Source organism: Syngnathus floridae, chromosome 2 (assembly GCF_059516105.1).
Source record: "Syngnathus floridae isolate MCC-2025c chromosome 2, RoL_Sflo_1.0, whole genome shotgun sequence".
Lineage (NCBI taxonomy): Eukaryota > Metazoa > Chordata > Actinopteri > Syngnathiformes > Syngnathidae > Syngnathus > Syngnathus floridae.
The window spans coordinates 26,086,871-26,111,556 of record NC_142414.1 but is presented as its reverse complement, the minus strand read 5'-3'; the positions used below and the strand labels follow the sequence as shown (position 1 = coordinate 26,111,556).

The following is a 24,686-nucleotide window of genomic DNA, read 5'->3' as shown; positions in this document are numbered from 1 at the left end:
GTTGCGGTGGTGTTCTTCCAGTCAGAACAGAACAACATCCTAGAGCGTGTCAAGTTGTGGCCAATTGGAAATTCACTTCCAAGCATGCTTGTCCTCCAAAGTGCAGCCAAGGAATAAAAGTGTTCGACAAAGTTGCCAGAAATTTCAACAACTTGTTGGAAAAGCAGCTTGTCTTTGTGTCAACTTCTAAATCCACGCCGGATACAGCAAAAGGACGATAACGTTGAAAAAATATTATTTTTCATCACACAATGGATTACTGACCAATTTTCTTTTTTCTATTTAACAATCATTGTGTTGGTCAGAGTTTGTATTTCAGGATTTATTTTAACTCATTCATTGCCAACCCAGTTTCACGTCTATAACTGTCAATGGCACGGTTGCTACGCTGCCTAAGAGGAGCCATCTTGTAAAAAAAAAAAAAAAAAAATGCAGAATTCTCAGAGGTGAAGAAAATTCATGACACAAAAAAATAGTTTGACGTTACTGTAAGCAAATTATACGAAGACCAGAACACATTTTATGCGGAAATCAAAATAATCCCAAATTTCGACTCATTCACTGCCAACCCAGTTTTATAACCGTCAATGGCACTGAATGAGTTAAAAAAGCACATCGCTGATTTCAAATTCAAAAAAGAGCAGCCTAGCCAGCAAAAAAAAAAAAAAAAGAACCACCAGCCGATAATGTTCACGGCGGCTGGTGAGAAAGAGCGATCAGGCGTGCGTGGACACAGCTAAAGGTCTACTTGACCTTTTCCTGAGACAACACTCAAAGTGCACGCTTACAGAGAGCAGACATCCCAGTCAAAGACTACAACATGGAATAATAATTTTTTTTTGAAACCATGATAACACCTCATTTGTCACCTCAGCCAAGTGCAAAAGCCCGAGAGAGGCCTAAACTTTTTTCACGATACAAAGTTGATCTGTTTGTTGCCCCGTTGTAACTTTGCGCCGATATATATGGCCATGGATTTCTCATAAAAGCTTGATATTGTCCCAAGGGACTTTAGGGAGGAACCGAGATTCATCCGCCGCATATAACTTGGGGTGTTCTTTCTCAGCGGGCTGAACATGAAAAGTTGAAAGTGGTATCAAAGGATCTTAGGTGCTATAATTGCATGTCCTTGATAAGATCTACTAAAGCGACCGACTTGCTGCTTTCACGAGCTTTTCATGTTATTTTGTTTTAAGCTGCTGGACGTCCAGTTGCGCATTTGTCTGTTTTATTATTCTGTTTTATGTTTCCATCTGGAGCTGCAACTAACGATTGATTCATGATTAAATCTGTTGATTATTTTGTCAATTAATCGATGAATCTTATAAAAAAAACACATTTTGGATAAATAAATGCTTTATGTTTCCATCTGGATCTGCAACTAATGACTGATTAAATAATCGATTATTCGGTTGATTATTTTGTCAATTAATCGATGAATCCAATTAAAAAAACATATTTTAGATAAATAAATGCTTTGTTTCCGTCTGGATCTGCAACTAATGACTGATTAAATGATCGATTATTCTGTTGATTATTTTGTCAATTAATCGATGAATCCGATTAAAAAAACATTTTAGATTGATTAAATAATCAATTAATCTGTTGATTATTTTGTCAATTCATTGATGAATCTGATAAAAAACACATTTTAAATTCTTATTTATTAAAAATTTATTAGTGTTTTTACACTAAGAATTTGAAATAACGTTGATTCAGTTACTGTTTTTTATTTTGTAACATGTTGGAAATCGGCAAAAATGCTTATTATTGTAAAAAAGAAAACACAAATGTTTTATTTTGACGCTGTTCATTGTGATCCGTTAACAAAGCTATCTTAAGGATTAATTGATGATTTTTTTTAATATCAAAAAATCATTATCGATTAATCGTCGCATCTCCATTTACATCTATTGGATCTTTTTCAGTGCCAGTCCTCGTCTTGGTACATTTTGTTTTCAAAGCCAAAAGTTAAAGGCAGTGTTCTGGCTCGATGTCGTCGCAACCCTCGCAGGATTTGATAGCACAATTAAATAACAAGATGTATAGGTCTCTTATCAAATTAAATAGATTTTCTTTTTCAAACTTGAAATTACAGCCAGATGCAGTCTGGATTAGAGCCACGTTAAACTTTGTTTGACGTCTCAACTTCAGTCCCTCGACACAGTCACAATATTTGCTCGTTTTAATCACGTACGTCGAACACACAAACGCACCGACATAATTAAAATCTAATCGTTTTTGCTGAAGGTAATTATAGTACAAATGAACACTGATCTCCATTTTCTTTCTTTTTTTCTCGTAATTGAGAACTGCGAATCAAAGAACAATCTTTCTGTCCGTGTTCTCAAGGTTATCATTTCATCAATTGTCACAAGTTCGGTGATTCTTGGAATCTGTGTAATGTCTGAGTTTGAGTTCTTATCAGACAAATTGGCTCGCTTTGAGTGACACAACGATTCTTCAAATCCTGAGGTATAAATAGTCGATTTCTTTCGTATCAGTCGGACAGATCTACGAATTTGCTTGCTGTTTCGACATCTTTGGCTCATTATTAGGCAGGCGGATAATTCTCGCTGTCTCCACACTCATCGTGTACACATTTGAGTGTTTGTTGTTTGTTATGCTGTTTCCCAGCGGGGACGTGGACTTCAATATATTCTGTGCTATTTACAACACAACAACAACTTCAGTGCAGCTTTGTCCCACTCTGAATTCCGTCCCTGATGGAGCTTGCAGAAAGCATGTTTGGATCCAATTTGCATGGATTGCAGTTATCGCCGCTCAGCAAACTGTCATTTAATACTTTTGTTTGAAAGTATTTAGCTATGGTATGTTGGGGTTTTTTTTGGCCTGCAAAATGTGTCTTGCTTTGTTGTTGAGGTACTTTGATGACTTGTATGCACGGGTCGCTAAAGTGTCTGTCCCCTCGTGAAGTAAAAAAATATATATAATAACACCATGTTCCAGATTACTAAGTCAATCATTTATTTTTATTTAATTATAAATAAATTTAAATTATATATAATAATAATAATGTATAATATATAATTAAACTAATAAATGTAATAATTTATTTAATTTATTTTATTTGTACCTTTTATTACTTTCAAGAATAATAGAGGTTATTGTAAACATGATGACAATAAAGTTTTGACCTTTTTGTCTTTTTACACAATTCCTCAAAGTTTAGTATATATAATAATAATAATGTATAATATAATGTATATACTATGTATAATGAAACAAATACATTTAATAATTTATTTTCATTTATTTAATTTGTTTTTACCTTTTATTACTTTTAAGAATAATCGAGATGTTATTGAAAACATGATGACAACAAAGTTTTTGACTTTTTGTCTTTTTACACAATTCCTCAAAGTACTGTGTTGCATTATATATTTACAAAGTTGGGGGGGAAGAAAAAAAAGAAGAAGGGCAATACCAATAGCTGCTGGTGCCTTTAGAGAATAGAGGCCTGGAACGAATTAATAATGGATCTTGTGTCATCATTAAGGCGCTGATCATTAAGACATATCTCATGGCTTCAAACGTTTCTTTGCTCACAAAGGAAAAATGCAAGGCAACAAAAAGCCTCAGTGCGCTTTTTAAATGTTTTCTTCTTGGGCTTTTTTAAAAGAGAGTTGAAAATCGTTTTATTTATTTCAAAATAGGAATATCAAGCACTCGGATGGTTATGTAAAGCCCAGCACGCCTTGCATCTCTTTCTCGCGGGCTGTCGGGAAATGTGGCCAAATTAGCCGCAATCATCTCCAACCTGTCGTTGCCTGCCATTTTCTCCGCCGCCCGGTGAATTGATTAAACTCGCGCTGGCATTCAAACGATGCTAACGTGTCATTCGACACGCCTTGTCCCATTTCGGAAACGTGTTTGCTGTCCGATCTCGGATGCACGTTGAATATTTTCTGTCATTTTTGAAAACTTTTCAGCAAACTATACCGAATGATCCATCTTTGAGTCCATCCTTGCATACTAGATCATATTGTGTCAAACCTAAGGCCCGGGGGCCAGACACGGCCCGCCACATAAATTTTGCATGTACTCCATGTACTCAAATGACACATTTGAAAAATAGAGATTTTTTTTTACATAGAAACGTAACAAAGGTTACTTCTGACCAACTTTTGCATCTTTTACGGCACTGATATTTAAAGCACAGGTGTCAAACTCAAGGCCCGAGGGCCAGATACGGCCCGCCACATCATTTTATGTGGCCCGCGATGACAAATTGTGCATCAAATTCGTGTGTCATGACTAGAATTGCAAATTGTCGTCACTTTTAATATGTTTTTTTGAAATATTTGACCAGTTTTTACTCGTCTGATTTGAAAACGAGTTGTTAGTTTGTTTTGTAGCTTTTACTGTATATAATATATTATTTATATATTTATTTGGGTTGACAGTCATAATGGCCGTCCGAAAGAAGCTATGACTATGATGCGGCCCACAAAAAAAATCAGTTTGACACCCCTGCAATAGGCCATCGACAAAGATTACGCAAGAAGATCCCATGCTCGAGATTTAATGTGGAAAAAACAAAAAATTGCAAGGTTACCCAAACATAATCGTTTGACATTATTGCCTTCGCCTGTGGGTGTGTTGGGATTGACCAAAACGAAGAGAAGGCCTACAATATTAAGAGCGTTGATGTCTGTTTTTAAGAGTGGCCGAGAAGACGCAGCAAAAGTGGGCGGAGGAGAACGCTGAGATTGATGGCAAGAATTTAGCCTCCGCTGAAGGCTTGGCGTGTACCAAGTGTCATCTCCTGCCTCCTACACCGACTACTCGCTGCACAAAGCATTTTTCATAAGGATTCATGGCAAAAACAATATCATTGGAGACTGTGAAATTTAATCAGGGGGTTTAAAACACAATTATCAAGGAGGTAGTGGATGCGCAGTGAATTGGTGGATAAGGTGGGATGGGCGAGGATGGGGGGGGTGGACCACCCCCGCGTTGTCTGTGCCTCGCAGCTCTGCTCCCATTTGTCACTGAGCACAATATCTCTTTGGCTGGCAGAGCTAATAATGGAGAAGTGAGGAAATGGGACTCCAGAGACTCACCTTCTCTGTGTGTGGATCAGATAAGTTTTTCCTCCACTCTTCGCTCGCAAAGATGGTGACGTTTATAAAAACGCATCGTCGAGAACGTACGTGCGGTTGGCTGACAGTTCATTTGCTCTTGCTCTGCTCTTGGGCTGTTTTAGCTGATTCGTCACTTTTATCGGATTTTTTTTTTGCATTGCCCAGCGGCGGCTTATGTGTGGTCTCCTGTCAAAAGTGTGATTCATAAGATCAGAGAAGTCATTTTCACATCATGTGCTTTCTTTCGCAACTGTTTTTTTTTTCTTCTTCTCCCTCCGTGCTCGTCTGAGCAAAGATGCTCCGAGGCATCACACAGTGGAGTGCTTCACAGTTCCACACTTGGGTTCCTCAGAGACGCAGCACTTGTTAAGCACTCGAATACCTTGAGCTGTAATCGTTGTCTATCATTATATACAAGTTAGTAAATCGATATTTTTCCAAAGCTCTACAAATATAACTTTTATAGTTACGCCTACACAGGCGAGTAAGCTCTAGTGGCCTTGAAAGAGGAAAATTTGAAATCAGAAATGTCTCCTGCAGTGTAAATGATACATCACTGGCAAATTCAATCATAAATATATTGTAAAAATAATAACGTTCCGTGTCAGAAGTGAATAATATCTTTGTCGAGGCAGAATTTGTACTTTGGAGTTTGTATTGCTCACAGTTACATTTAAGTTATGTATTTTTATTATTTTTAATACATTGCATGTGCATGGTCTAATCATGCAGATATTTACCCAAAATGGCACATCCCATTTATTTAGAAATCCAAATGCCTGCAGGGAATGTCTTTGTTTTCCTTCCATTTGGAGTCAAAACCTACAAAGAGACCATTCCAACAGTGGAGGATGAAAAAGATTTTTAAAACAGAGACGGCATCCAACGCTGTATTATTCCTCTTGTTCTCCTCTTGCGTCACGTGTGCAAGGTTCAAAGGGAAAACCTGAAAGATGGAGGACGGACGGACGGACGGACCAGCTGCTGAAAGGCGGTCACTCCGAAGGATGGATGGATGGATGGATGGATGGATGGATGGATGGATGGATGGATGGATGGATAGATGGATGGATGGATGGATGGATGGATGGATGGATGGATGGATGGATGGATGGATGGATGGATGGATGGATGGATTGGTAGATGGATTGGTGGACGGAAGATGGATGAATGGATGGATTGGCGGATGGATGGATGGATGGATGGATGGATGGATGGATGGATGGATGGATGGATGGATGGATGGATGGATGGATGGATGGATGGATCGATGGATCGATGGATGGATTGGTAGATGGATTGGTAGATGGATTGGTGGACGGAAGATGGATGGATGGATGGATGGATGGATGGATGGATGGATGGATGGATGGATGGATGGATGGATGGACGCGCAGACGGACGGATGGATGGATTGGTAGATGGATCCTTGCTAATGATGGCTTGGCGTAAAATGTAAAAGTGAGTATAAGTGGATTTTTTTTTTTTAGCCGTCCTAATAGGCTTGAAGGGTCTACTGTACCTGCTTTTGCGAAAAAGAAAGAAGAAGAAAAGACCAACTCCACTTCTCTGTTCTCCTTCTGATCCTTGTCGACGTTCAGGCAACTCAGCTGTGTGTCACTTCCTACCAGACAATGGCGGCAAAGCGTAGAGACGCGGACTCATCAGCCGAGGACGGATCGCTATCACGGCTTTATTCATCAGCGTAATTAGGCCGAGGAAGAGATGTGGGACAAGTGGCGAGCAGCATTGATGAAAGCTCATCAGCGAGCTCCCCGCAGAGCATCACGGTTAGCGGCGGCTGGCGGCTCAATCATCGTCCACAAACGACTTTGCAATAGCGGCTCTTTGCGCCGCTGAATGAGCGGAAAATGAGCATAATTGGCTACGGAGCAAAGTTTGGTGAAAGACGTTCCTTGATATTCGGTTCTAAAACTATCCTAAAATGCTGTTGGCTAGCTTTTAGACTTTTTGCTGAATTTATTTTATTTTTTTAACATATTGTTTTTATTTTTGAATAACAGTAAAACTTGTTGCAGTTTGCTATTTCCCAAATTTACTGATTCCCTTTTTTTTTTGGGTGGAACTTTGCTATTATTGTTGCAAAAGTCACCTGTTGTTGTTGCTTTTGGAGCTGAATAGATTGTCCATATAGTTTTATTTAAAATATATTTATGAAATGCCATTTGTGGTGTGAAATAACAATTTTCATCATGAGCCCTAAAAAATGCCATTTTCAATTTTCAGGATTGACATTATTGGGGCCTGAGATCTATTATTTTTTATTTTATCTTTTTACAAGTGATGCCCCAGCTTGAAACCAATAAGCGACGAGTAAAAAAAAAAAAAAGCAGCAGATGAGTTTAACATGCAGAGCTGCAATTCGCAGACCGTCTTTGAACTAACCATCTGACCTCGCAACCATCGCAAAAGAGTACTAGTAAAATTCTGCACGGTGAAGGTTTATTACGTTACACACAATTTCTTATCAGAATCGATTTTCAGAGCTTGAGCAATAACCCCTTCCCGCGTTCCTCATATCAGTGTTCCCTTTCTGTGCTCACCCCTCCCCTTTCTGCCACCCCCCCTTATTTCTCCTACACTTTTACAGCCGCCTTGTGAATCACACGAGTGTGGATGACCACCGGGGCGGGGCGGGGGGGGTGAGATGGCGGCAAGCGGGTGTCTGGGTGTTGATCACCAGCCTGATAGCAAGATCGAAGCTCAGCGGGCGGGCATCGGAAGTCGTGGGAGGGTGCGATGATTCCCAGCCACTGTGGCGTGAGACCTCATTAGATGGCCGGGGAAAAATCAAATTTCACTGAATTAGTCTAAAAATATGCCGCCTTACCTGCTAATCTTCTGTTTACCTTAGTCAGGCTTACATTTTATGACGGATGTACCCGCCATTACTGCACGTCTTGATTAGAATAAAGCTGAACCACTGCACGTTTTTTTTCCCTCCCCCCCTCCCCAGCCAGAAATGTAAAACACCCCCGATAAATTGTCCATTTTGACGGGAACATGATTACACGAGGCCGCGGCTGCGGGCAGACAGAGCGACATGTCACCTCTAAGAGGGCTTTGAATAGATGTCCGTGCCTTCACCGAGTCCCCGCTTCTTTAATCATCATGTCGGATGTTGATGATTAGCTTCCTGTGTGTGTGTGTGAGTCGTGCACCCAACTCTCTTGGTGGTAATAATCAGCCCGGGGAGATAATCATACCCGTCAGCTAATCCAGCTCTAATCTTAAGAACATTGTTACGTTTTATATGAACTACGTTAAGTGTGTGTGTGTGCAGGTATAGAATCTGGCGGTATTTCAGATCCTAGCTGAAGAGGATGAGAGGTGATTGCATCTAAATCCCTAAACTAGGTTAAATAACAGTCTGGGAAGGACGCTGGTGTTATATCCTTCTCGTAGGGGTCACAGCTCGTGACGGAATGAAGGGGGAGGGGGGGGATTACTAAAGCATCATCTCATCACTCTCCAAAATCTGTAATAGCAAGAAGAAAGAGGGATTAGGATTCATTACGGCGCTCCATGTGTAGGCATCTATTAAGGAAGAATCACTTTTGCTATCAAGCAGACGGCGCGTGATGAGGCGACTTTGGTCTCAGTGCAATCGAGCTTCATCGTACTCGGTGAGGTGAAGCGGGTCAAGAGCCAAGTGAGCACTTATTGAATGTTAACACTTTGGGCCGAGTTTTTGCCCTTTTTGAAAGACAACTTTTTATGTGTCAAATCAAATAGAATTGAAATCCTTTTTTTTTTTTTAATCCTGTTAATGAGGCCGCAGTCAACAGTCAATCATAATGTTAATTCGTTTCAGAATTAAATTAATCTCAACTAAATATTTATCACTATTTTCTGTGCCGCTAAATATAAAACTAGTTATTTATTTATTTATTTATTTATTTATTTATTTATTTATTTATTTATTGAATACTGAATATTTATCACAATTCTCTGTGCCGCTAAAACAAAAACAATGTATTTATTTATTTATTTATTTATCCGTTTATTATATCAGATTTTACGTGGTATATCACTATTTTCTGTGCCGCGAAAAATAAAACTATTTATGTATTTATTTACTGAATACAGAATATTTATCAATTCTCTGTGCCGCTAAAACAAAAAAATGTATTTATTTATTTATCCGTTTATTAGATCAGATTTTAAGTAGTATGTCACTATTTTCTGTGCCGCTAAAAATGAAACTATTTATTTGTTTGTTTATTTATTTGTTTGTTTGTTTATTTATGTATTTATTTATTGAATACGGAATATTTACCACAATTCTCCGTGCCGCTAAAACAAAAACAATTTATTTATTTATCTGTTTATTATATCAGATTTTATGTAGTATGTGTTTTTTTTTTTGTTTTTTAAGGTTGAGTGCTCGCCCTGTCTAACTTCACAAACACCAGCCCCGAAATTCTTGCAAGACGTTTCTATTTTCTTATCTCCCCGGAAAAGAAAGAAATGAATAAAAGACTACTTTCCTGTGTGTGTTTTCACAGTCAAATTTTATATTTTGGAGGACTTATGATATTACTGTTGTATTGAATTGCTCTGTCAATAGCGTTTATCTTCACGCTCAGATGCACTTTGATGCTCGCTACTCTGAGATTATTGTGGTTAACCTTGATCTATCGATTTCCTGCCATTGTATACTACTCTTATATATTTATGGGGGGGTGTGCTCACTTTTCTTCTCCTTGCAGAGATCCTGAACGGAGGCGTTTACGTGGACCAGAACAAATTCCTGTGCCATGCGGACACCATCCATTGGCGTGACATCATCAAGAACCCCCAAGCGGAGCTCCTGGTGGTTCCATCCAACAATAGCAATCTGGGATGTGAGTGTGGTACAAATGACAATGACACTATTTGGAGGTGATCCACATTCCGAGCAAGTCACTGTCGGCCAACAAATGTTTAGTCATCGTGTTAGCCTAGCGGTCAACGGTTAGGGCAAAATCACATGGTGTTAAATCAGCGTGTGAACGTTTGTCGGTGGCGCGGCGGCGAGGCCGGCGGAGACGCTGCCTGGCTTTGCTCTTTTTAAGTCTCAGCTAATCTGACAGCTGCTCGTGAAGGTTCTGATGGTGATGCCGAGTCATGTCTCTGAGCCCGCCGGTCCGCCGGGTTGCTGTTCTTTATACACAGTGGGCATTTCTGTCTGGCGGACATTCAATGTCACAAGAAGTGGCTCCTCTTGGCTTTTTTTTTTTTTTTTGGGAGCGAGTGGCTCGGCTCGTTTCAAGGGAAGAAGTTGATAGCGGTAGATCAAACCCATTGGGAAGAACAAACATTGAGCGTGCCATAACGGTTAGCGGGTTGACTTGAACTTGAGTTCATTTGACAAAAATAAGCCTGATGACCTTTTGTTTTGAGGATACCGTATTTTCCGGACTATAAGGCGCATCGGACTATAAGGCGCACCTTCGATGAATGGCCCATTTTAAAACTTTGTCCTTATATAAGGCGCACTGGACTATAAGGCGCATCATTAATGCATCATGTCAGATTTTGAATCCAAATCATTCTCCATTTTATCTTTTTTTATTTCAACTTCAGACGCAACAAATCACTTTATAATCACAAAATAATGATCCATAGTCTTTTTGATTCTTGATTCATAGTCTTCAGCGGGCCACTTATGATTGATTTTATGACACTTCCGGCCAGTTTAAATTTAGGAATTTGGTCCATATACAAAGCGCACCAGACTATAAGGCGCACTGTCGAAAATTTTAGGTTTTTAGGTGCGCCTTATAGTCCGGAAAATACGGTACTCTTGTTGAGTCTTGAAATTTGTTCTGCCGACATAGCGCCGGTTTGGGGAGACATTTAAAAAAAAAAAACCATTGGTTGATGAGATAGTCACTAATGAAGGAGGAGGATGAAAAGCAACAAAGACTAGAGGGGGTGTGTCCGAAAATGACAATGGAACGTGGGAGTCGAGGTTGCCAAATGGGGGACCCTTGGCAGGCAGTGTTTAGAATGTACGTTGGCAGCCACGCAATGGGAGTGGGCCTTGTGACAGTTAGCTCGCAATGTTCTCCTTAGTCTGTTATTAACGCCAGTCAATTAAGCTTTGGTGACAGCAGATGCCAAGTCCAACTTGTCTGCAGGAACGCTCGGAAGAGCTGGTCATCACGTAAATACTTGATCGTGCGGTGAAGTGTTATTGTTGTGCGTTTTTGTTTGTCATGCAGGCAGACGCTGTCATCGCTCTTGTAACGGACGATGTTGGGGTCACCAGGAAGAGCAGTGCCAAACTTGTAAGTGCAAATGTATTTTTAGACGGTATAAACTTTTATGATTAAGAGAAAATGAGATGGCTGGAGGCAGACAAACTAAATCCTTCAAGTGAATAAGGACCCATTTTAGATTATGACCACTTGAATGTAAAAGTTGCAATCATCTATTTTGATATTTTGCTTTTGCCACAGCGCCCGCCTTGAATTTCCCCTGTCGACATATTAGTTGCACGCCGATCAATAATAGATGAGTGTGCACATTGAAGGGTGGAATAGAGGGGACAAAAATTGCCAGAATATGAAAATGTTTAACAGATGCCAATCATGCCAGCGTCGATTGGGGTTAGAAGGAAAGGAGGCTCCAACTTTTAGCTCTGCGCTTTCAAATAGGGTGATGACCTGAATATTATTATTATTATTATTATTATTGTTGTTGAAAAGCTGGTATTCCGAGCATTTAGATATTTTTTAAATAAAATACCGCATCCAAATAATTCTCAAATAACTAATTGATTAATAATTGATTATTTTATCTCCAGGTCGCTGTATTTTTACGCTCTATCTTCACATATAATGTGTTTGAAACACATCTATGAGTATTTCATATCAATAAATACCAAGCAGTCCAGTTTAAAATGCAGAGCATATTTTAAAGCGGTTGAAATTAGCTATTAGTTCTATCATTGCAAGAACACGTCATAGCCACAGGAGTCGGGCGCCATGGCAACAATTAGCACATAATAGCGCCGCTATTTAGGAATGAACGGCACAGTCGGGGCATTAATCTTCTGATAAAAACACTTTTTATTTTGTTTTGTTTTACGCACACCTCTGCGTTGGATCAGCAGGGTTCCATCACACGAGAATTTGAATTTCCAGACAGAATCAGCGAAGCTCTATGTTGCAGCAGAATTTCCAGCAGTTTGTTCAAGGACACCAAAAAAAAAAGTTCAATTTTTTGGTCGTCGTGACCTTCTGCTTGTGAAGGCCCTAATTTGTATCTGCCTGAATTTCATATCATTTTAGCAAGAACGTATCGAGGGTGGTGATATTGTCTCCTTTTGTTGGGAGTGTGTACGTGTGCGGAAGACCTTTAAATCTTTTCTTCTTTTGCGGGGCAGTGACGAAGACGGTGTGCGCAGAGCAGTGTGACGGTCGCTGCTTCGGGCCGTACGTCAGCGACTGCTGCCACCGCGAGTGCGCCGGCGGCTGTTCGGGACCCAAGGACACAGACTGCTTCGTACGTGCACGAGCCCCCCGCTGAAATCTCCCGTCCTTCCTCGTGTCCTCATCGCTGTCATTCTCCCCGGAAATGATTTACTTTGTTTACCTGGTGATGCATTGTTTGTCATTTCACAAGGCGGTACCAGTCGGAGGCACCGGCGCTCTTCAAAGAGCAAATTGGTGATTCATTGTTCCAATTAATATCCCTCTTATCACCCAAAGTCCGTCCTGCGTGGACCGCCGTTTCTCGGAGGTGCCATATTGTTGCTGTAATTCACAGAAAAGGCTCAACCAATTCAATTACCGGCGTTTCGGACGACGACGGCAAAACACTTGCGAGTTTTACGGCAAAACATTTCGAGCATTTACATGGTGCCAGTGGATGGATGGCGCCAATTTGTCTCCCGTGGAAATGAAACGTAGCCGTAATCGTTTTTCATCCACAATATCTTCTGTGAGAGAATTATACCCTTCTGATGGCTTCCATAACTCGCCTGCCCCGCTTGGGAAGGCTCGTTTGTATCCTCAAGTTTAGCCCCTAGTTTACGCGGTTTTTGTCTTTTTTTTTTTTTTTTTTGCAGGCTTGCACCAATTTCAACGACAGCGGCGCATGTGTGACCCAGTGCCCTCAGCCTTTCGTGTATAATCCCACGTCTTTCCAACTGGAACACAATCCGAGAGCCAAGTATACCTACGGAGCCTTTTGTGTCAAGAAATGCCCGCGTAAGTTCACTTTTAAAGCCTTTATGTGTGAATTTGACTCGTTGAATGCTAGCTGAGTTTGCAAATTAAGTCGAGCAAACAGTCTGGGCGGAGGAAAAGTTTAATCAGAACTTTTCTGGAGCAAGATAAAGAAATCAGACATTATCAAACATTAGCAACAATCTGATGGGATCATCATTAGGTAAATTATTTTATAAAAAATTTCCGGGCTGGCAAATCTCTTTATCTTTTGTCAATCCCAAACTAATCTTTGTCGTTTCTGTCACTTATATTCGCGACCTTGTCCTTTTGCTCTCTGCCCAGAGCTTGTGACAAAAGATGAGCGTAAGCTCATCTGGTAAATTGAGAACATTGCCCTGAGGCTCATCTCACCCCCACCTAACCCAACGTCTGTCAGTCTCACAACTCCACTTGAGGAAAAAAAAATAAATAAATAAAAATACACCAAGCTTAATATTTGGGTGAGCTGCCACACTCGTTGAAGGCCTCTGGATCATCGGCATATAATAAAAAATGACAATATGGACGTGCTTATCCTGTTCAGGGTCTCAGTTCTGAGAAATAGAATGATAACACCTGGAAAAATTCTAAGCATGAACTAGACAAAAAAAAAAAAAAATCCAGGTTGCTCTCTAATAAAGTGATATAAAGACAGGATATTGCACATGCCCCTGAAAATATATGCCAAAGAAAAATCAATGCCGTTGCATTCCTATTTCGATAAATGCGTTTCTCAATCACACAACACCGATTAAAACAAATCCTCAAGCATGGAATATGCGCAACGTCGGTCCGACTTCAAATGATTACCAAATGAGCGTTTTGCTTTTCTCGTCTTTGCTGACCTTATCAGCAGCAGTTTTGGATCTTATTGCAAATATGATTCAAATCTCCACCATAAAGGCAACCTTCCTCGTGTAGGATAATGAATGCAAACATCTTGCGTGTGTTCACGTCAGATAACTTTGTGGTGGACCATAACTCCTGTGTCCGAGCGTGTCCTAGCAACAAGATGGAAGTGGAGGAGAACCGCATCAAAAAGTGCATTCCCTGCACAGACATCTGCCCCAAAGGTAATGGAGAGGAGGATCAGGTCAGAGTTGGATTCGACATTGATTTCCTGCATAGTCAGCCAGCAAAACAATTATTATAAATTGTTGTCTTTTTGACACGAAGCAATGTGTGTAGAACTTTTTTTTGGGGGGGGGGTGTACAGTATTGCAGGTATTTAACAAAAAGCAACACACTACAAATTTTATTTGATACTTTAATTGGCCTACGTTCAATTTAATCAAACATCAATGTAATTTGCAAATTAAAATAAAATTAGTCAAAATAAAATAAATGCAGTATGAAATGTTTTTTCATGTCGACCGGTTAACTCACTTTCGACTTGGTCATAAATTATAGACAAGGCTGCCAAGATTAGTGGACTAATCACGACGATGTTGACGATCAAAATCATTGATAATTAATTTTTTTTTTAATTCATTTTTGTCGCAGGCCACATCGTGGTTTCCTTCGGACGGCCATTTTGAATTCTGAGACGAGTAAAAACTGCTCAAATATTTTAAAAAGCTGAATGGTAATAAAAATTACGAGCAGTATCTCTATTTTCTTTTTTTTTAAAGTGAGGACAGTTTGTAATTTTAGTTTTGACACAATTTGTCTTCGCAGGCCAAATAAAATGACGTGGCGGGCCTTATGTTTGACACCTATGCTCGAAAAACACATTTGATTTCATTTCTGACTCCGCGAAAGTCGTAGCGAGTGACATCAGAAGCAATCAGTGCTTTTTATGACCGCACGAACGTTGACGGTCGTAAAATGAAAAGTGCCGCTGAATACAAGCGGTGATGAAATGCCACATGATTTGGAAATAATGACTTGACACATTGGGTAGTTAAAAAAAAAAACGAACAAAAGAAAAGAGGCGCCTGACATTAAAGATCTGCCAAAACAAAAAACATTTAAAGACAGCTCAGCTCGAAATGTTATAATATAGGAAATAAACATTTGCAACTTCCAGTTTGATGAAAGATGGCCCGAGAGGTGTTTGCATCAACCCCGTCCGTCCGACTCGGGACAAATCTCTTTTAAAGACATTCTTCTGCAGCCTCCGCCACTCTTCTGCATTTGTCTGCTTGTAAACAGCTTAAGCAGCTGCGCCGTTTTAATCTAATAGCTTTTGCGATATCGGATCATCCCGAGCTTGAGAGAATTACATTGAAAGCTTTACATAAAAATATGATTTGGCGTTATGCGCCTTACCTGCGCCCCAAAATATGACTTATTTCAGCTTTTTTTGACAGCAGCCCTTGCCTAAATTGTTCCTAAAGAAAAATATTCTGACATTTTCCTCCCCGGCTGCAAAATTAGGCTTCGGTAGCGCTCAAGGGTTAATCTCTCGGGTTCCGTCGTCACGCAGCAGCGAGAGGTTAATGAGGGATAGCCAAAGGAACTGTGGGAAATGATAACAAATTAACATTTCAGATATGAAATTGGCTGGTATAAATCATTATCAAAAAGGGGTTACGCCGCTTAATGCCAGCCTTATTCATCATCGCCATTCCTCGCCTCGGTCAGACGCACGCCAAGGCAATTGTAATTAATGCAAATGTAATGCATTTATTATTGGCTGCCGTCAGAAGAATTTCAAGCGGTGGCCTTATGAGTTATTTGAAACGAGGCCACGCCCACCTCCCATAAGGACAAATACATTGTGTTCTTTTTCTTGCCAGTGTGCGACGGAATCGGGACGGGCGTCCTGCAGAGCCATCAAACAGTGGATGCCAGTAATATTGATAAATTTGTCAACTGCACTAAAATCAATGGCAACCTCATCTTCCTAATCACCGGTATTAAAGGGTGAGTTACAAACCACTCGTGACAGACACAAAGTATGATTTATAAAAACTTCATATGGACGTATTGATTTGGAGGAGTGGGAGAACATTTGGACTCGAGCAGGATGGAATGAGCTAGCAAACAGGAGCGTATTTCTTTTGTGGAAATGCAATTGTGTTCGGTGAGGAATATTCCCAGTGCTATCTATCAGCGCTGTCACGGTGACCTGAAGCTCTTCAAGTGGACCAATAGCTACTCATGCAAGTCACACCCAATGTTACATCGCAGGAGAACCTTTCCCCCCCGAGTGTTGCCGTCGCAAATGAGATGACCTTGCACGATATGTTGCGGATTAGCATTGGATTCTCCGTGTGTCTTTAGGGACAAGTATCACGGTATTGGACCGCTGGATCCGGAACGCCTCAACATCTTCCGCACTGTCAAAGAGATCACAGGTGATTTAAGTGACTTTGGAAATAATGGCCCGTGTTTGTGTGTGTGTGTGTTTGTGTGTCTATGTGTGTGTGTCTATATGTGTCTGTGTGTGCACGTGTGTGTGTGTGCGTGTGTGTGCGCGTAAGTGTGTGTGTCTGTGTCTCTCTGTGTGTCTATATGTGTCTGTGTGCTTGTGCGCATGTCTGTGTGTGTGTGTCTGTGCGTGTCTGTGTGTGTCTATGTGTGTGTCTGTGCGTGTGTCTGTGTGTGTCTGTGCGTGTGTATGTGTCTGTGCGTGTGTCTGTGTGTGTTTGTGTGTGTCTGTGCGTGTCTGTGTGTGTCTATGTGTGTTTGTGTGTGTCTGTGCGTGTCTGTGTGTGTCTATGTGTGTGTCTGTGCGTGTGTCTGTGTGTGTCTGTGCGTGTGTATGTGTCTGTGCGTGTGTCTGTGTGTGTTTGTGTGTGTCTCTGTGTGTCTGTGTGTGTCTGTGCGTGTCTATGTGTGCGTAGTTGTGTGTCTGTGTGTGTCTTTGTGTGTCTGTGCCTGTGTCCATGTGTGCGTGTGTGTGTGTGTCTGTGTGTGTCTGTCTCTGTGTGTGTCTGTCTGTCTATCCTTGTGTGTGTTTGTGTGTGTCTCTGTGTGTGTTTGTGTGTGTCTCTGTGTGTGTTTGTGCATGTCTATGTGTATGTGTGTGTGTGTGTCTCTCTCTGTGTGTCTCTGTGTGTCTGTGCGTGTGTCCATGTGTGCGTGTGTGTGTCTCTGTGTGTGTCTGTCTGTCTATCCTTGTGTGTGTCTCTGTGTGTGTGTGTGTGTGTGCGCGTTTGTGTGTGTGTGTGCGCGTGTCCATTAGCAAGCAAAGGCCCTAAAGGGATGAGCGATGGCTGGTATACAAAGCCTTTGTCATATTAAAGTGTGTCTTGCAGTTGAGCCAAACAGCTAATGGAGCGAAACTGCATTTTCATAATGAAAAGGCGAGCAATAAGAAAGAGCAATAGCCTGGCTCGTCCTCCTCCTCTTCGGCGCCTTCCTCCCTTTAATGTCATTTCCACACATGCTGATGCCTTATTATCTGTCATTAAAAGCCAATGCTATTCGACAAATCGCGCCGTATATTCCACCGAGTCTTTTAATTAGCGCGTATTGTCCGTTTCCTTCATGAATGAGAGCTCGCTTGAACTTCAAATGCCAACCAAAGCTGGTTTTGATGTCAAAAAAGAAAGAATCATTTCTTTATCATCAAGAGTGACCTTTGTAGAATTTCCGAGGAGGTTAAAGAGGAGTTTTGTTCATCATGTCTTCAGGTTTCCTCAACATTCAATCGTGGCCGGAGAACATGACCGATCTGAGTGTTTTTTCCAACCTGGTGACCATCGGCGGGAGATCCCTTTACAGGTAGAAAAGTATTTTCATTCATTTTTTATTTTCATTTCCTGCGATGTCACACGGCCGCCATTTTTTCCAGCGGAACCGGCATCTCCCTGCTGATTTTGAAACAACGTTGGATCTCCTCACTGCAATTCCAGTCGCTGGATGAGATCAGCGCCGGCATCGTGTACATTTCCAACAACAGCCGTCTGTGCTTCTACGATACGGTCAACTGGACTTCGCTTTTCCGGACGCCGACCCAGAAAGCGGTCATCCACAATAACCGTGACCCCAGACAATGCAGTGAGTGGCGGCATCTTTTTTTTGTGTGGTCATTTCGCTTTTCGCTTTCGATATTGATTAGGTGACAGTCGTGGAAATAACATGACATTATCTATCGCAGTTTGAAAGTTTCTCACCCATGACTGGAGTTTATTGAGCAGCGTAATGATGAAGAACAAGATGCGCGATGACATGATGAATACATACCCAAAGTGAAATGAATGGTATTCATTTCTCTGCTGTGATGATTTTTTAAATGGCACCGTTCCATTATAACATTTTATGAAACATCGGTGTCAAACCCAAGGCCCGGGGGCCGAATTACGGCCCATCACATTATTTTATGTGGCCCGCAAAGACAAATTGTGCATCGGCTAAAATTACAAATTGTCTTCCATTTTAAAAATGTAGATATTGCGAGCAATTTTTATTAAAATATTGGACCAGTTTTTACTAGTCACAGAATTCAAAACTAGTTAATCATCAGTTTGTTGTGTAGCTGTTGATATTCGTAATGTCCGAAGAAAACTACGAGTCGATGCGGCCGGCGACAAAAATGAGTTTAACACCGTAGATCAGAGGTGTCAAACAAATTTTTTTGGCGGGCCGCATTGTAGTCATAGCTTCTTTCAGAGGGCCATTATATTATTATTAGTCAACCCAAATAAAATGTATGAGCACCTCATATTACATACAGTAAAAGCTACAAAACAAACTGACAAATAACTCAAATCAGACGAATAAAAACTGGTCAAATATTAAAAAAAAAAAAGATATTATTAAAAGTGAAGACAATTTGCAATTCTAGTAATGACACACGAATTTGATGCATAATTTGTCTTTACGGGTCACATAAAATGATGTGGTGGGCCGACTTTGACACCCCTGCCATAGATATTCCAAATTTCAGCAGTCAAATTGTATTTTGTATATTTTCCTGACAGCCCAGCAGCGCATGGTGTGCGACGGGATGTGCTCCGACGAAGGCTGCTGGGGCCCGGGGCCGGACCAGTGTCTCTCCTGCCGCTACTTCCGACGTGGCCGCACCTGCGTCCAGTCCTGCAATCTTTTTTTTGGGTGCGTAGTCGACGCAAAAATTCATGATGTTCACAAGTGAGCTGCTAAAGCATTATCCGCAACAACGGCTCTTTACGGTTCCCAAAGACGCATTAATTCCCTCGCAAACAGGCACACGCAACAAGCCGAGGAAATAAAATCAATTTAAGCAGCTTTTGATGTATGAGAATGAACTCAAAGTGTCCTCAAGGGCTCGGAAGGAGAGTCTAATTGCCATTTGCTGTGAATGTAATGAGATGAACCAATAAGAAATTCCGAGTAGGTTATGTGCACAGTGGACTTGACCATTGTGGCAAATTAACTCCAATCTATTGCGGGATTCGAATATTTCATTCAAATGTTCCCAAACGAAATTGAAAATGACTGACAACGGCCACATTTGATGGTTTATTGCGGGATGAATAATTCCACTCAGGTCACCGCTCGAGGTACATCAAACAGATGAGGGGCGATTCACCTGAGAATAAGAACTTTGTAGTCGTGCCTTCCGGATTCTTCCGTATGAATGAAACGGGAGATGTTGTGAATGGCGACACTTGAAAGAAGCTGTCAGAATCTGGGAGATAACTTTTGTCAAAGCGGGGAGAGTCGTCACGTTTGCACAAAAGGTCCGCCGCAAACCTTCGGTCATGTCGACTTGCTGACGGTCTTTCTCGATTTGTGGGAGGGAAGCTTTGAAGTTGTCGGTAAAAACAGGGAGAGAGTGACGGACGTGGCAGGGAGTCGCCGCAGCTCCTCAGAAAGAAAGACTCAACGGCTGGGTCAAAAATTAGACCGACCCAGGAAGATCTGGGTCAATTTGACCCAACGTTGGGTTGGATTGAAAAAAAAAAAAAAGTCTGGTTGTTTTGTTTGAAAAATGTTTTTTTTGAGGAAAAAAAAAAGCTCTAGGTCACACTTCACCCTATAAGAATATTTATTTTACTATTATTATTATCATTATTATTATTATTATTATTATTATTATTATCCATCCATTTTTTTTCAAAAAATGTTTTTTTTTTTTTTTTAAAAAAAAAGCTCTAGCTCACACTTCACCCTATGAGAATCTTTATTATTATTATTATTATCATTATTGTTATTATCCATCCATTTTCTTGCTTCATCTTTGGTTGCAGAAGTGATAACCAACTTTTGCAGGGCAGTTTGAATCAGTTTACTTTTTTTTTTCTTCAGCACTGCATATAACTCAACTAGCAGGTCAATCACAACCATGTTTTCTAATTTCATCCCAGTAAATGTTGAGCTCACCTGCTGTCTTTTGCTTTTCTCGAGTTCTTCATAAACTCCCCTATCACTATCAAATCTATTTCTAGTGTTTAGGTTTCGACCCTTGACCTCTCTGCTAGCTCTCATTGCGCCTTTCCATTGTTAATGAGAAAAGACACTTATTCCCATTACTTTCTTCCTCTGTTGAATAAAACAAAGGAAGAACAAAAGAGAGAGAAGGCACGCAAGGAGGGAAATGTCTGATGGTGTCCATTGAGGGTTGCGGGGTGGATTAGAGAGCCGTTGAATGTGTTTAATTAAAAAAGTTGCTCGGGTGGGTTGGCCGAGGGGTGGGGGGGGTGCTAGCCACAGTCTAATGCAGGGCTAATCCCTCATCAGGCTAACCCCCCAGTGAGGCCATGAAGGGGCCAATCAGGAGGACGAGTTGGACTGAATAGAAATAAGTGGAGAGAAGATCGCTGCAGACGTCTATGTCGTTCTTCTCTGTGTCATTTCCTCCGCTAACAAAAGAGCTGGCTAAAAAAAGTGCCTGGGATGCAACTCTCAAAAAAGAGAAATATGATTACTCCGGGAAAGAAAGAAATATGTAAAGCTAGCAATGGGAGGTTTTTTTGGGACCTTGAAAAAGATGTATTTAGTTGGAAAGCAAAAAAAAAAAGGCCACTACAAGCTGCTGCAATGGTAACAAATCACCCAAATTATCTCATAAAAGATACTCTGACTATAGCCAAAGGGAAAACACGGATTTCATTTCCACTTTTATGACTCTTTAATAGGATCCAGTTGAAGTTGTGAATGTCGAGTTCCTTACTCTGAGATCCATCGAGTCACCAAATCACATAAAAGTATGTTGTCGAGCTACTCCCGAGACGGTTTGTTTGGTGCTGCGTGAGTCTCCATCAGCTCATCGATTGCTCTGATGGGAAAAGTGTTTTTGATCAGCAGCGCTCGTTATTTACCTCACCTCGCCACTGAACAAAAAAATATTATTAAAATGTATTATTTCATGTTTTTATTTTATTTTTATCATTATTATTATTATTGTTGTATATTATAAATATTATAAATTATAATAATAATAATTATATATCATATATATATAATTAATTCTAATGTATATTATATATTTTTTATTTTATTTTTATTATTATTATTATTATTATTTATTCTTATCATTATTGTATATTTTGATGATTAATTTATCATATAAAATTATTAATAATAATTTGCTACTTTGGACAAAAACGAAGGAGAGGTAGATCCTTCAGCAGCATGTCCCCGATAGTCCCGCAGGCCCTGCTGATATAATTATAGTCTATAAAGCCAATATTTGCCTTGAGAGATGGAAAAACAAAAGCATTTGTATGAAACGCATCTCTATAAAGTGCCTGGACTCCTCCAGCTTCAGAAAAGCTTGGCGGCGCGCACCATTTCCTTCGCCTTCACCCTCTCCTAATCAAACACTGGCCGTTCCCCGGTGCCTTCGCCCCTGTGCGCTCACATCCTCCCACCAGCTCTCCCGCCTCCTTTGGTCCACGGCTTTGTGTTTGCCGCGATTTAAAAAGCCCTTCATTATTCATAGGCCTTTCTCTGTCTGCCTATTGACCATCTTGAGCCTTTAACTTGATCAAATAGTCAGTGGCGGATTGCTGCCCTCAACGGCGGGGCAATTAAAAGTCTGGGAAAGAGAGAGAGGTGGCACGGGTGAAAGAAAGTTGATCGGGATGCGTCACGCCATCTTGGTTGAAATCAAAAGGCTCCTATGTAGCACTTGTGGAAATCTTCGCTCAGTATGCTCAGATCAATATTTCAACACGCTTTCAAATCCATTATACATACGTCGCAATCTCTTCCATTTCTCTCCATCAGGGAACAGCGAGAATTTGCCAATGGATCCGTGTGTTTGGAGTGTGATAGCCAGTGCGAGAAGATGGACGGGAACACCATGACGTGTCTGGGACAGGTAAGAAACTTTTACCTGTTGCACCATTAAAGGCAGCTTCATGATGTTTAGTCACGCTTGTCCCTCTGACGCATTGGATTTCCCTCCAAAAATCAGTTTTTATGATTTAAAAAATGAAATAAAAAATACACATACTACATGACAAATTTATTTGGATATTTGTGTAAGACAAGCTGGGCTGAATGTCTCAGTTGATTAATAAAGCAATCACCCACAGCAGTAATGTGAATTTTTCAGCATATTGAGACTCCACACGAGGCCCCCATTATTTGGATATGACAAGAAAGCTGTAAATATATTCATAAATGTAACACGCCGCCAAGACAAAGTCAAAGTTCCAAATCAAAGTTTCATCAAGTACATTGACGCCTTTGTAAGCTTTGATGTTGAAGTTTTGATGTCATGACGGCTACTTTGACCGTCAGGAGTTTTCATCTTAAATTACTGTATTTTCTGGACTATAAGGCGCACCTAAAAACCTGAAATTTTCTCAAAAGCCGACAGTGCCCCTTCAAGTCCGGTGCGCCTTATATATGGACCAAATTCCTAAATTTAAACTGGCCCGAAGCATTGTGTCATGAAATCAATCATAAGTGGCCTGCTGAAGACTATGAATCATGAATCAAAAAGACTATTTTGTGATTATAAAGTAATTTGTTGCGTCTGAAGTTGAAATAAAAAAGATGAAATGGAGAATGATTTGATTTGGATTCAAAATCTGACATGATGCATTCATGGTGCGTCTTATATAAGGACAAAGTTTTAAAATGGGCCATTCATTGAAGGTGCTCCTTATAGTCCGGAAAATACGGTAATGCCATTTATTTTTTACCATCACAGTTGGGCCCTACATAAACACAATGCCATCCTGAAATCATGTTTACTCTCTAAATAAGCGTGCTAAGAAACTGCTAGTTAATTCCTCCACCACTTGTATGATACGGCACGTTAGCAGCTGGCTAGCAACTAACTGCTAACAGTTAGCGTCCAAATGGCAACAACATCTGACAGCTGTTGTGTTGCTTTGCCTTCAGTCTTTTTGTCTTTTTTTTATGATGTGGACATGGGCTAATTTTATGTAATTTACTCTCCAATTATTATCATTATTATTATTTTCATCTGTAGACACACTGGAACGCATTTAAATGTCCAAATATTTCCGTTATGGTTGCACACGCAAACAGCAAATTTATATATATTATTTGGATGAATGTGCCAAAGATGACACTGTCCATCAGGACGTTCCAACACTACGAATGAACAGCACCGCTGTTATTTTGTCCGCTCAGTCACCCAGCGATCTTATTTATTCATGAGCCGCTGCAACTGAACATTTACGCTGTAGCCACCTGTCATCTCCACCACTGCCATCCCCCCGTGCGCTACCTTGACATGACCTGATTTTGTTGATTGCCGCCTTCAACATGGAGGTGCGCTGGAATACACTCCAGGCAATTTGCGCTCGACATGTTATAAATCACCAGACCCGCCAGCCACGTTAGCCACGGCAGCAAGTGAGCACGTTAACGGGATTTGCCAGGTTTCAATTTGATTCCGTCATATGCGACTTTTAGTGGTTATTTTCGCCGTTGACAATTTGATATCCTTTTTCGCTCACTATGGTTTTTGTTTTGGCTCTCTTTATCGCCACCCCAATTGATGGTCCTGATCCAGGGTCCCGACCAGTGCGTGAAGTGCCTCCACTTCAAAGACGGGCCCAACTGTGTGGAGAAATGCCCTGACGGCCTGCAGGGGGCCAACAGTTTCATCTTTAAGTACGCCAAGGCCAACAACGAGTGTCATCCCTGCCACGCCAACTGCACCCAGGGGTAAGAAAGATCATCTCGCTCGGGTGCCCAACGATTGTCCTGTTTTCATGTCTCTCACGCAAGGGCATGGAAAATACTCCAGACACCTGGTACAACTGTTGTCGGCATGACAACAGGTGCGTCATGTCTTCATTTTTCTTCCCGTGGCTCTGAGATCATCTGGATTTACGTCAACACGCATAGCAGAGGTCATAAGTCAACATGGTGGAACTAGTCGGCCACTAAGCATCGGAGATTAGCTTCAGGACATTTTCACAGGACCGATTTTTTGCCTGCTTTATTGGCTGGATTACAGATGAAAATCGTTTTACATTCCCCAGCAGTGTTT

General features: G+C 40.8%; 1 protein-coding gene across 1 annotated transcript in view; it reads left to right on the top strand.

Moving 5' to 3' along the window:
- The window catches only part of LOC148402856 (receptor tyrosine-protein kinase erbB-4-like), a 114,742-nt gene that overhangs the window by 62,886 nt on the left and 27,170 nt on the right, over positions 1 to 24,686 (top strand). The window contains exons 4-15 of the mRNA XM_088369874.1: positions 9,842 to 9,976; positions 11,339 to 11,404; positions 12,505 to 12,623; positions 13,189 to 13,330; positions 14,290 to 14,403; positions 16,072 to 16,198; positions 16,559 to 16,632; positions 17,914 to 18,004; positions 18,075 to 18,280; positions 19,204 to 19,336; positions 22,436 to 22,529; positions 24,204 to 24,358. Coding sequence (XP_088226000.1) covers positions 9,842 to 9,976; positions 11,339 to 11,404; positions 12,505 to 12,623; positions 13,189 to 13,330; positions 14,290 to 14,403; positions 16,072 to 16,198; positions 16,559 to 16,632; positions 17,914 to 18,004; positions 18,075 to 18,280; positions 19,204 to 19,336; positions 22,436 to 22,529; positions 24,204 to 24,358 — 1,456 coding nt within the window. The remainder of the gene's footprint in view (positions 1 to 9,841; positions 9,977 to 11,338; positions 11,405 to 12,504; positions 12,624 to 13,188; positions 13,331 to 14,289; positions 14,404 to 16,071; positions 16,199 to 16,558; positions 16,633 to 17,913; positions 18,005 to 18,074; positions 18,281 to 19,203; positions 19,337 to 22,435; positions 22,530 to 24,203; positions 24,359 to 24,686) is intronic.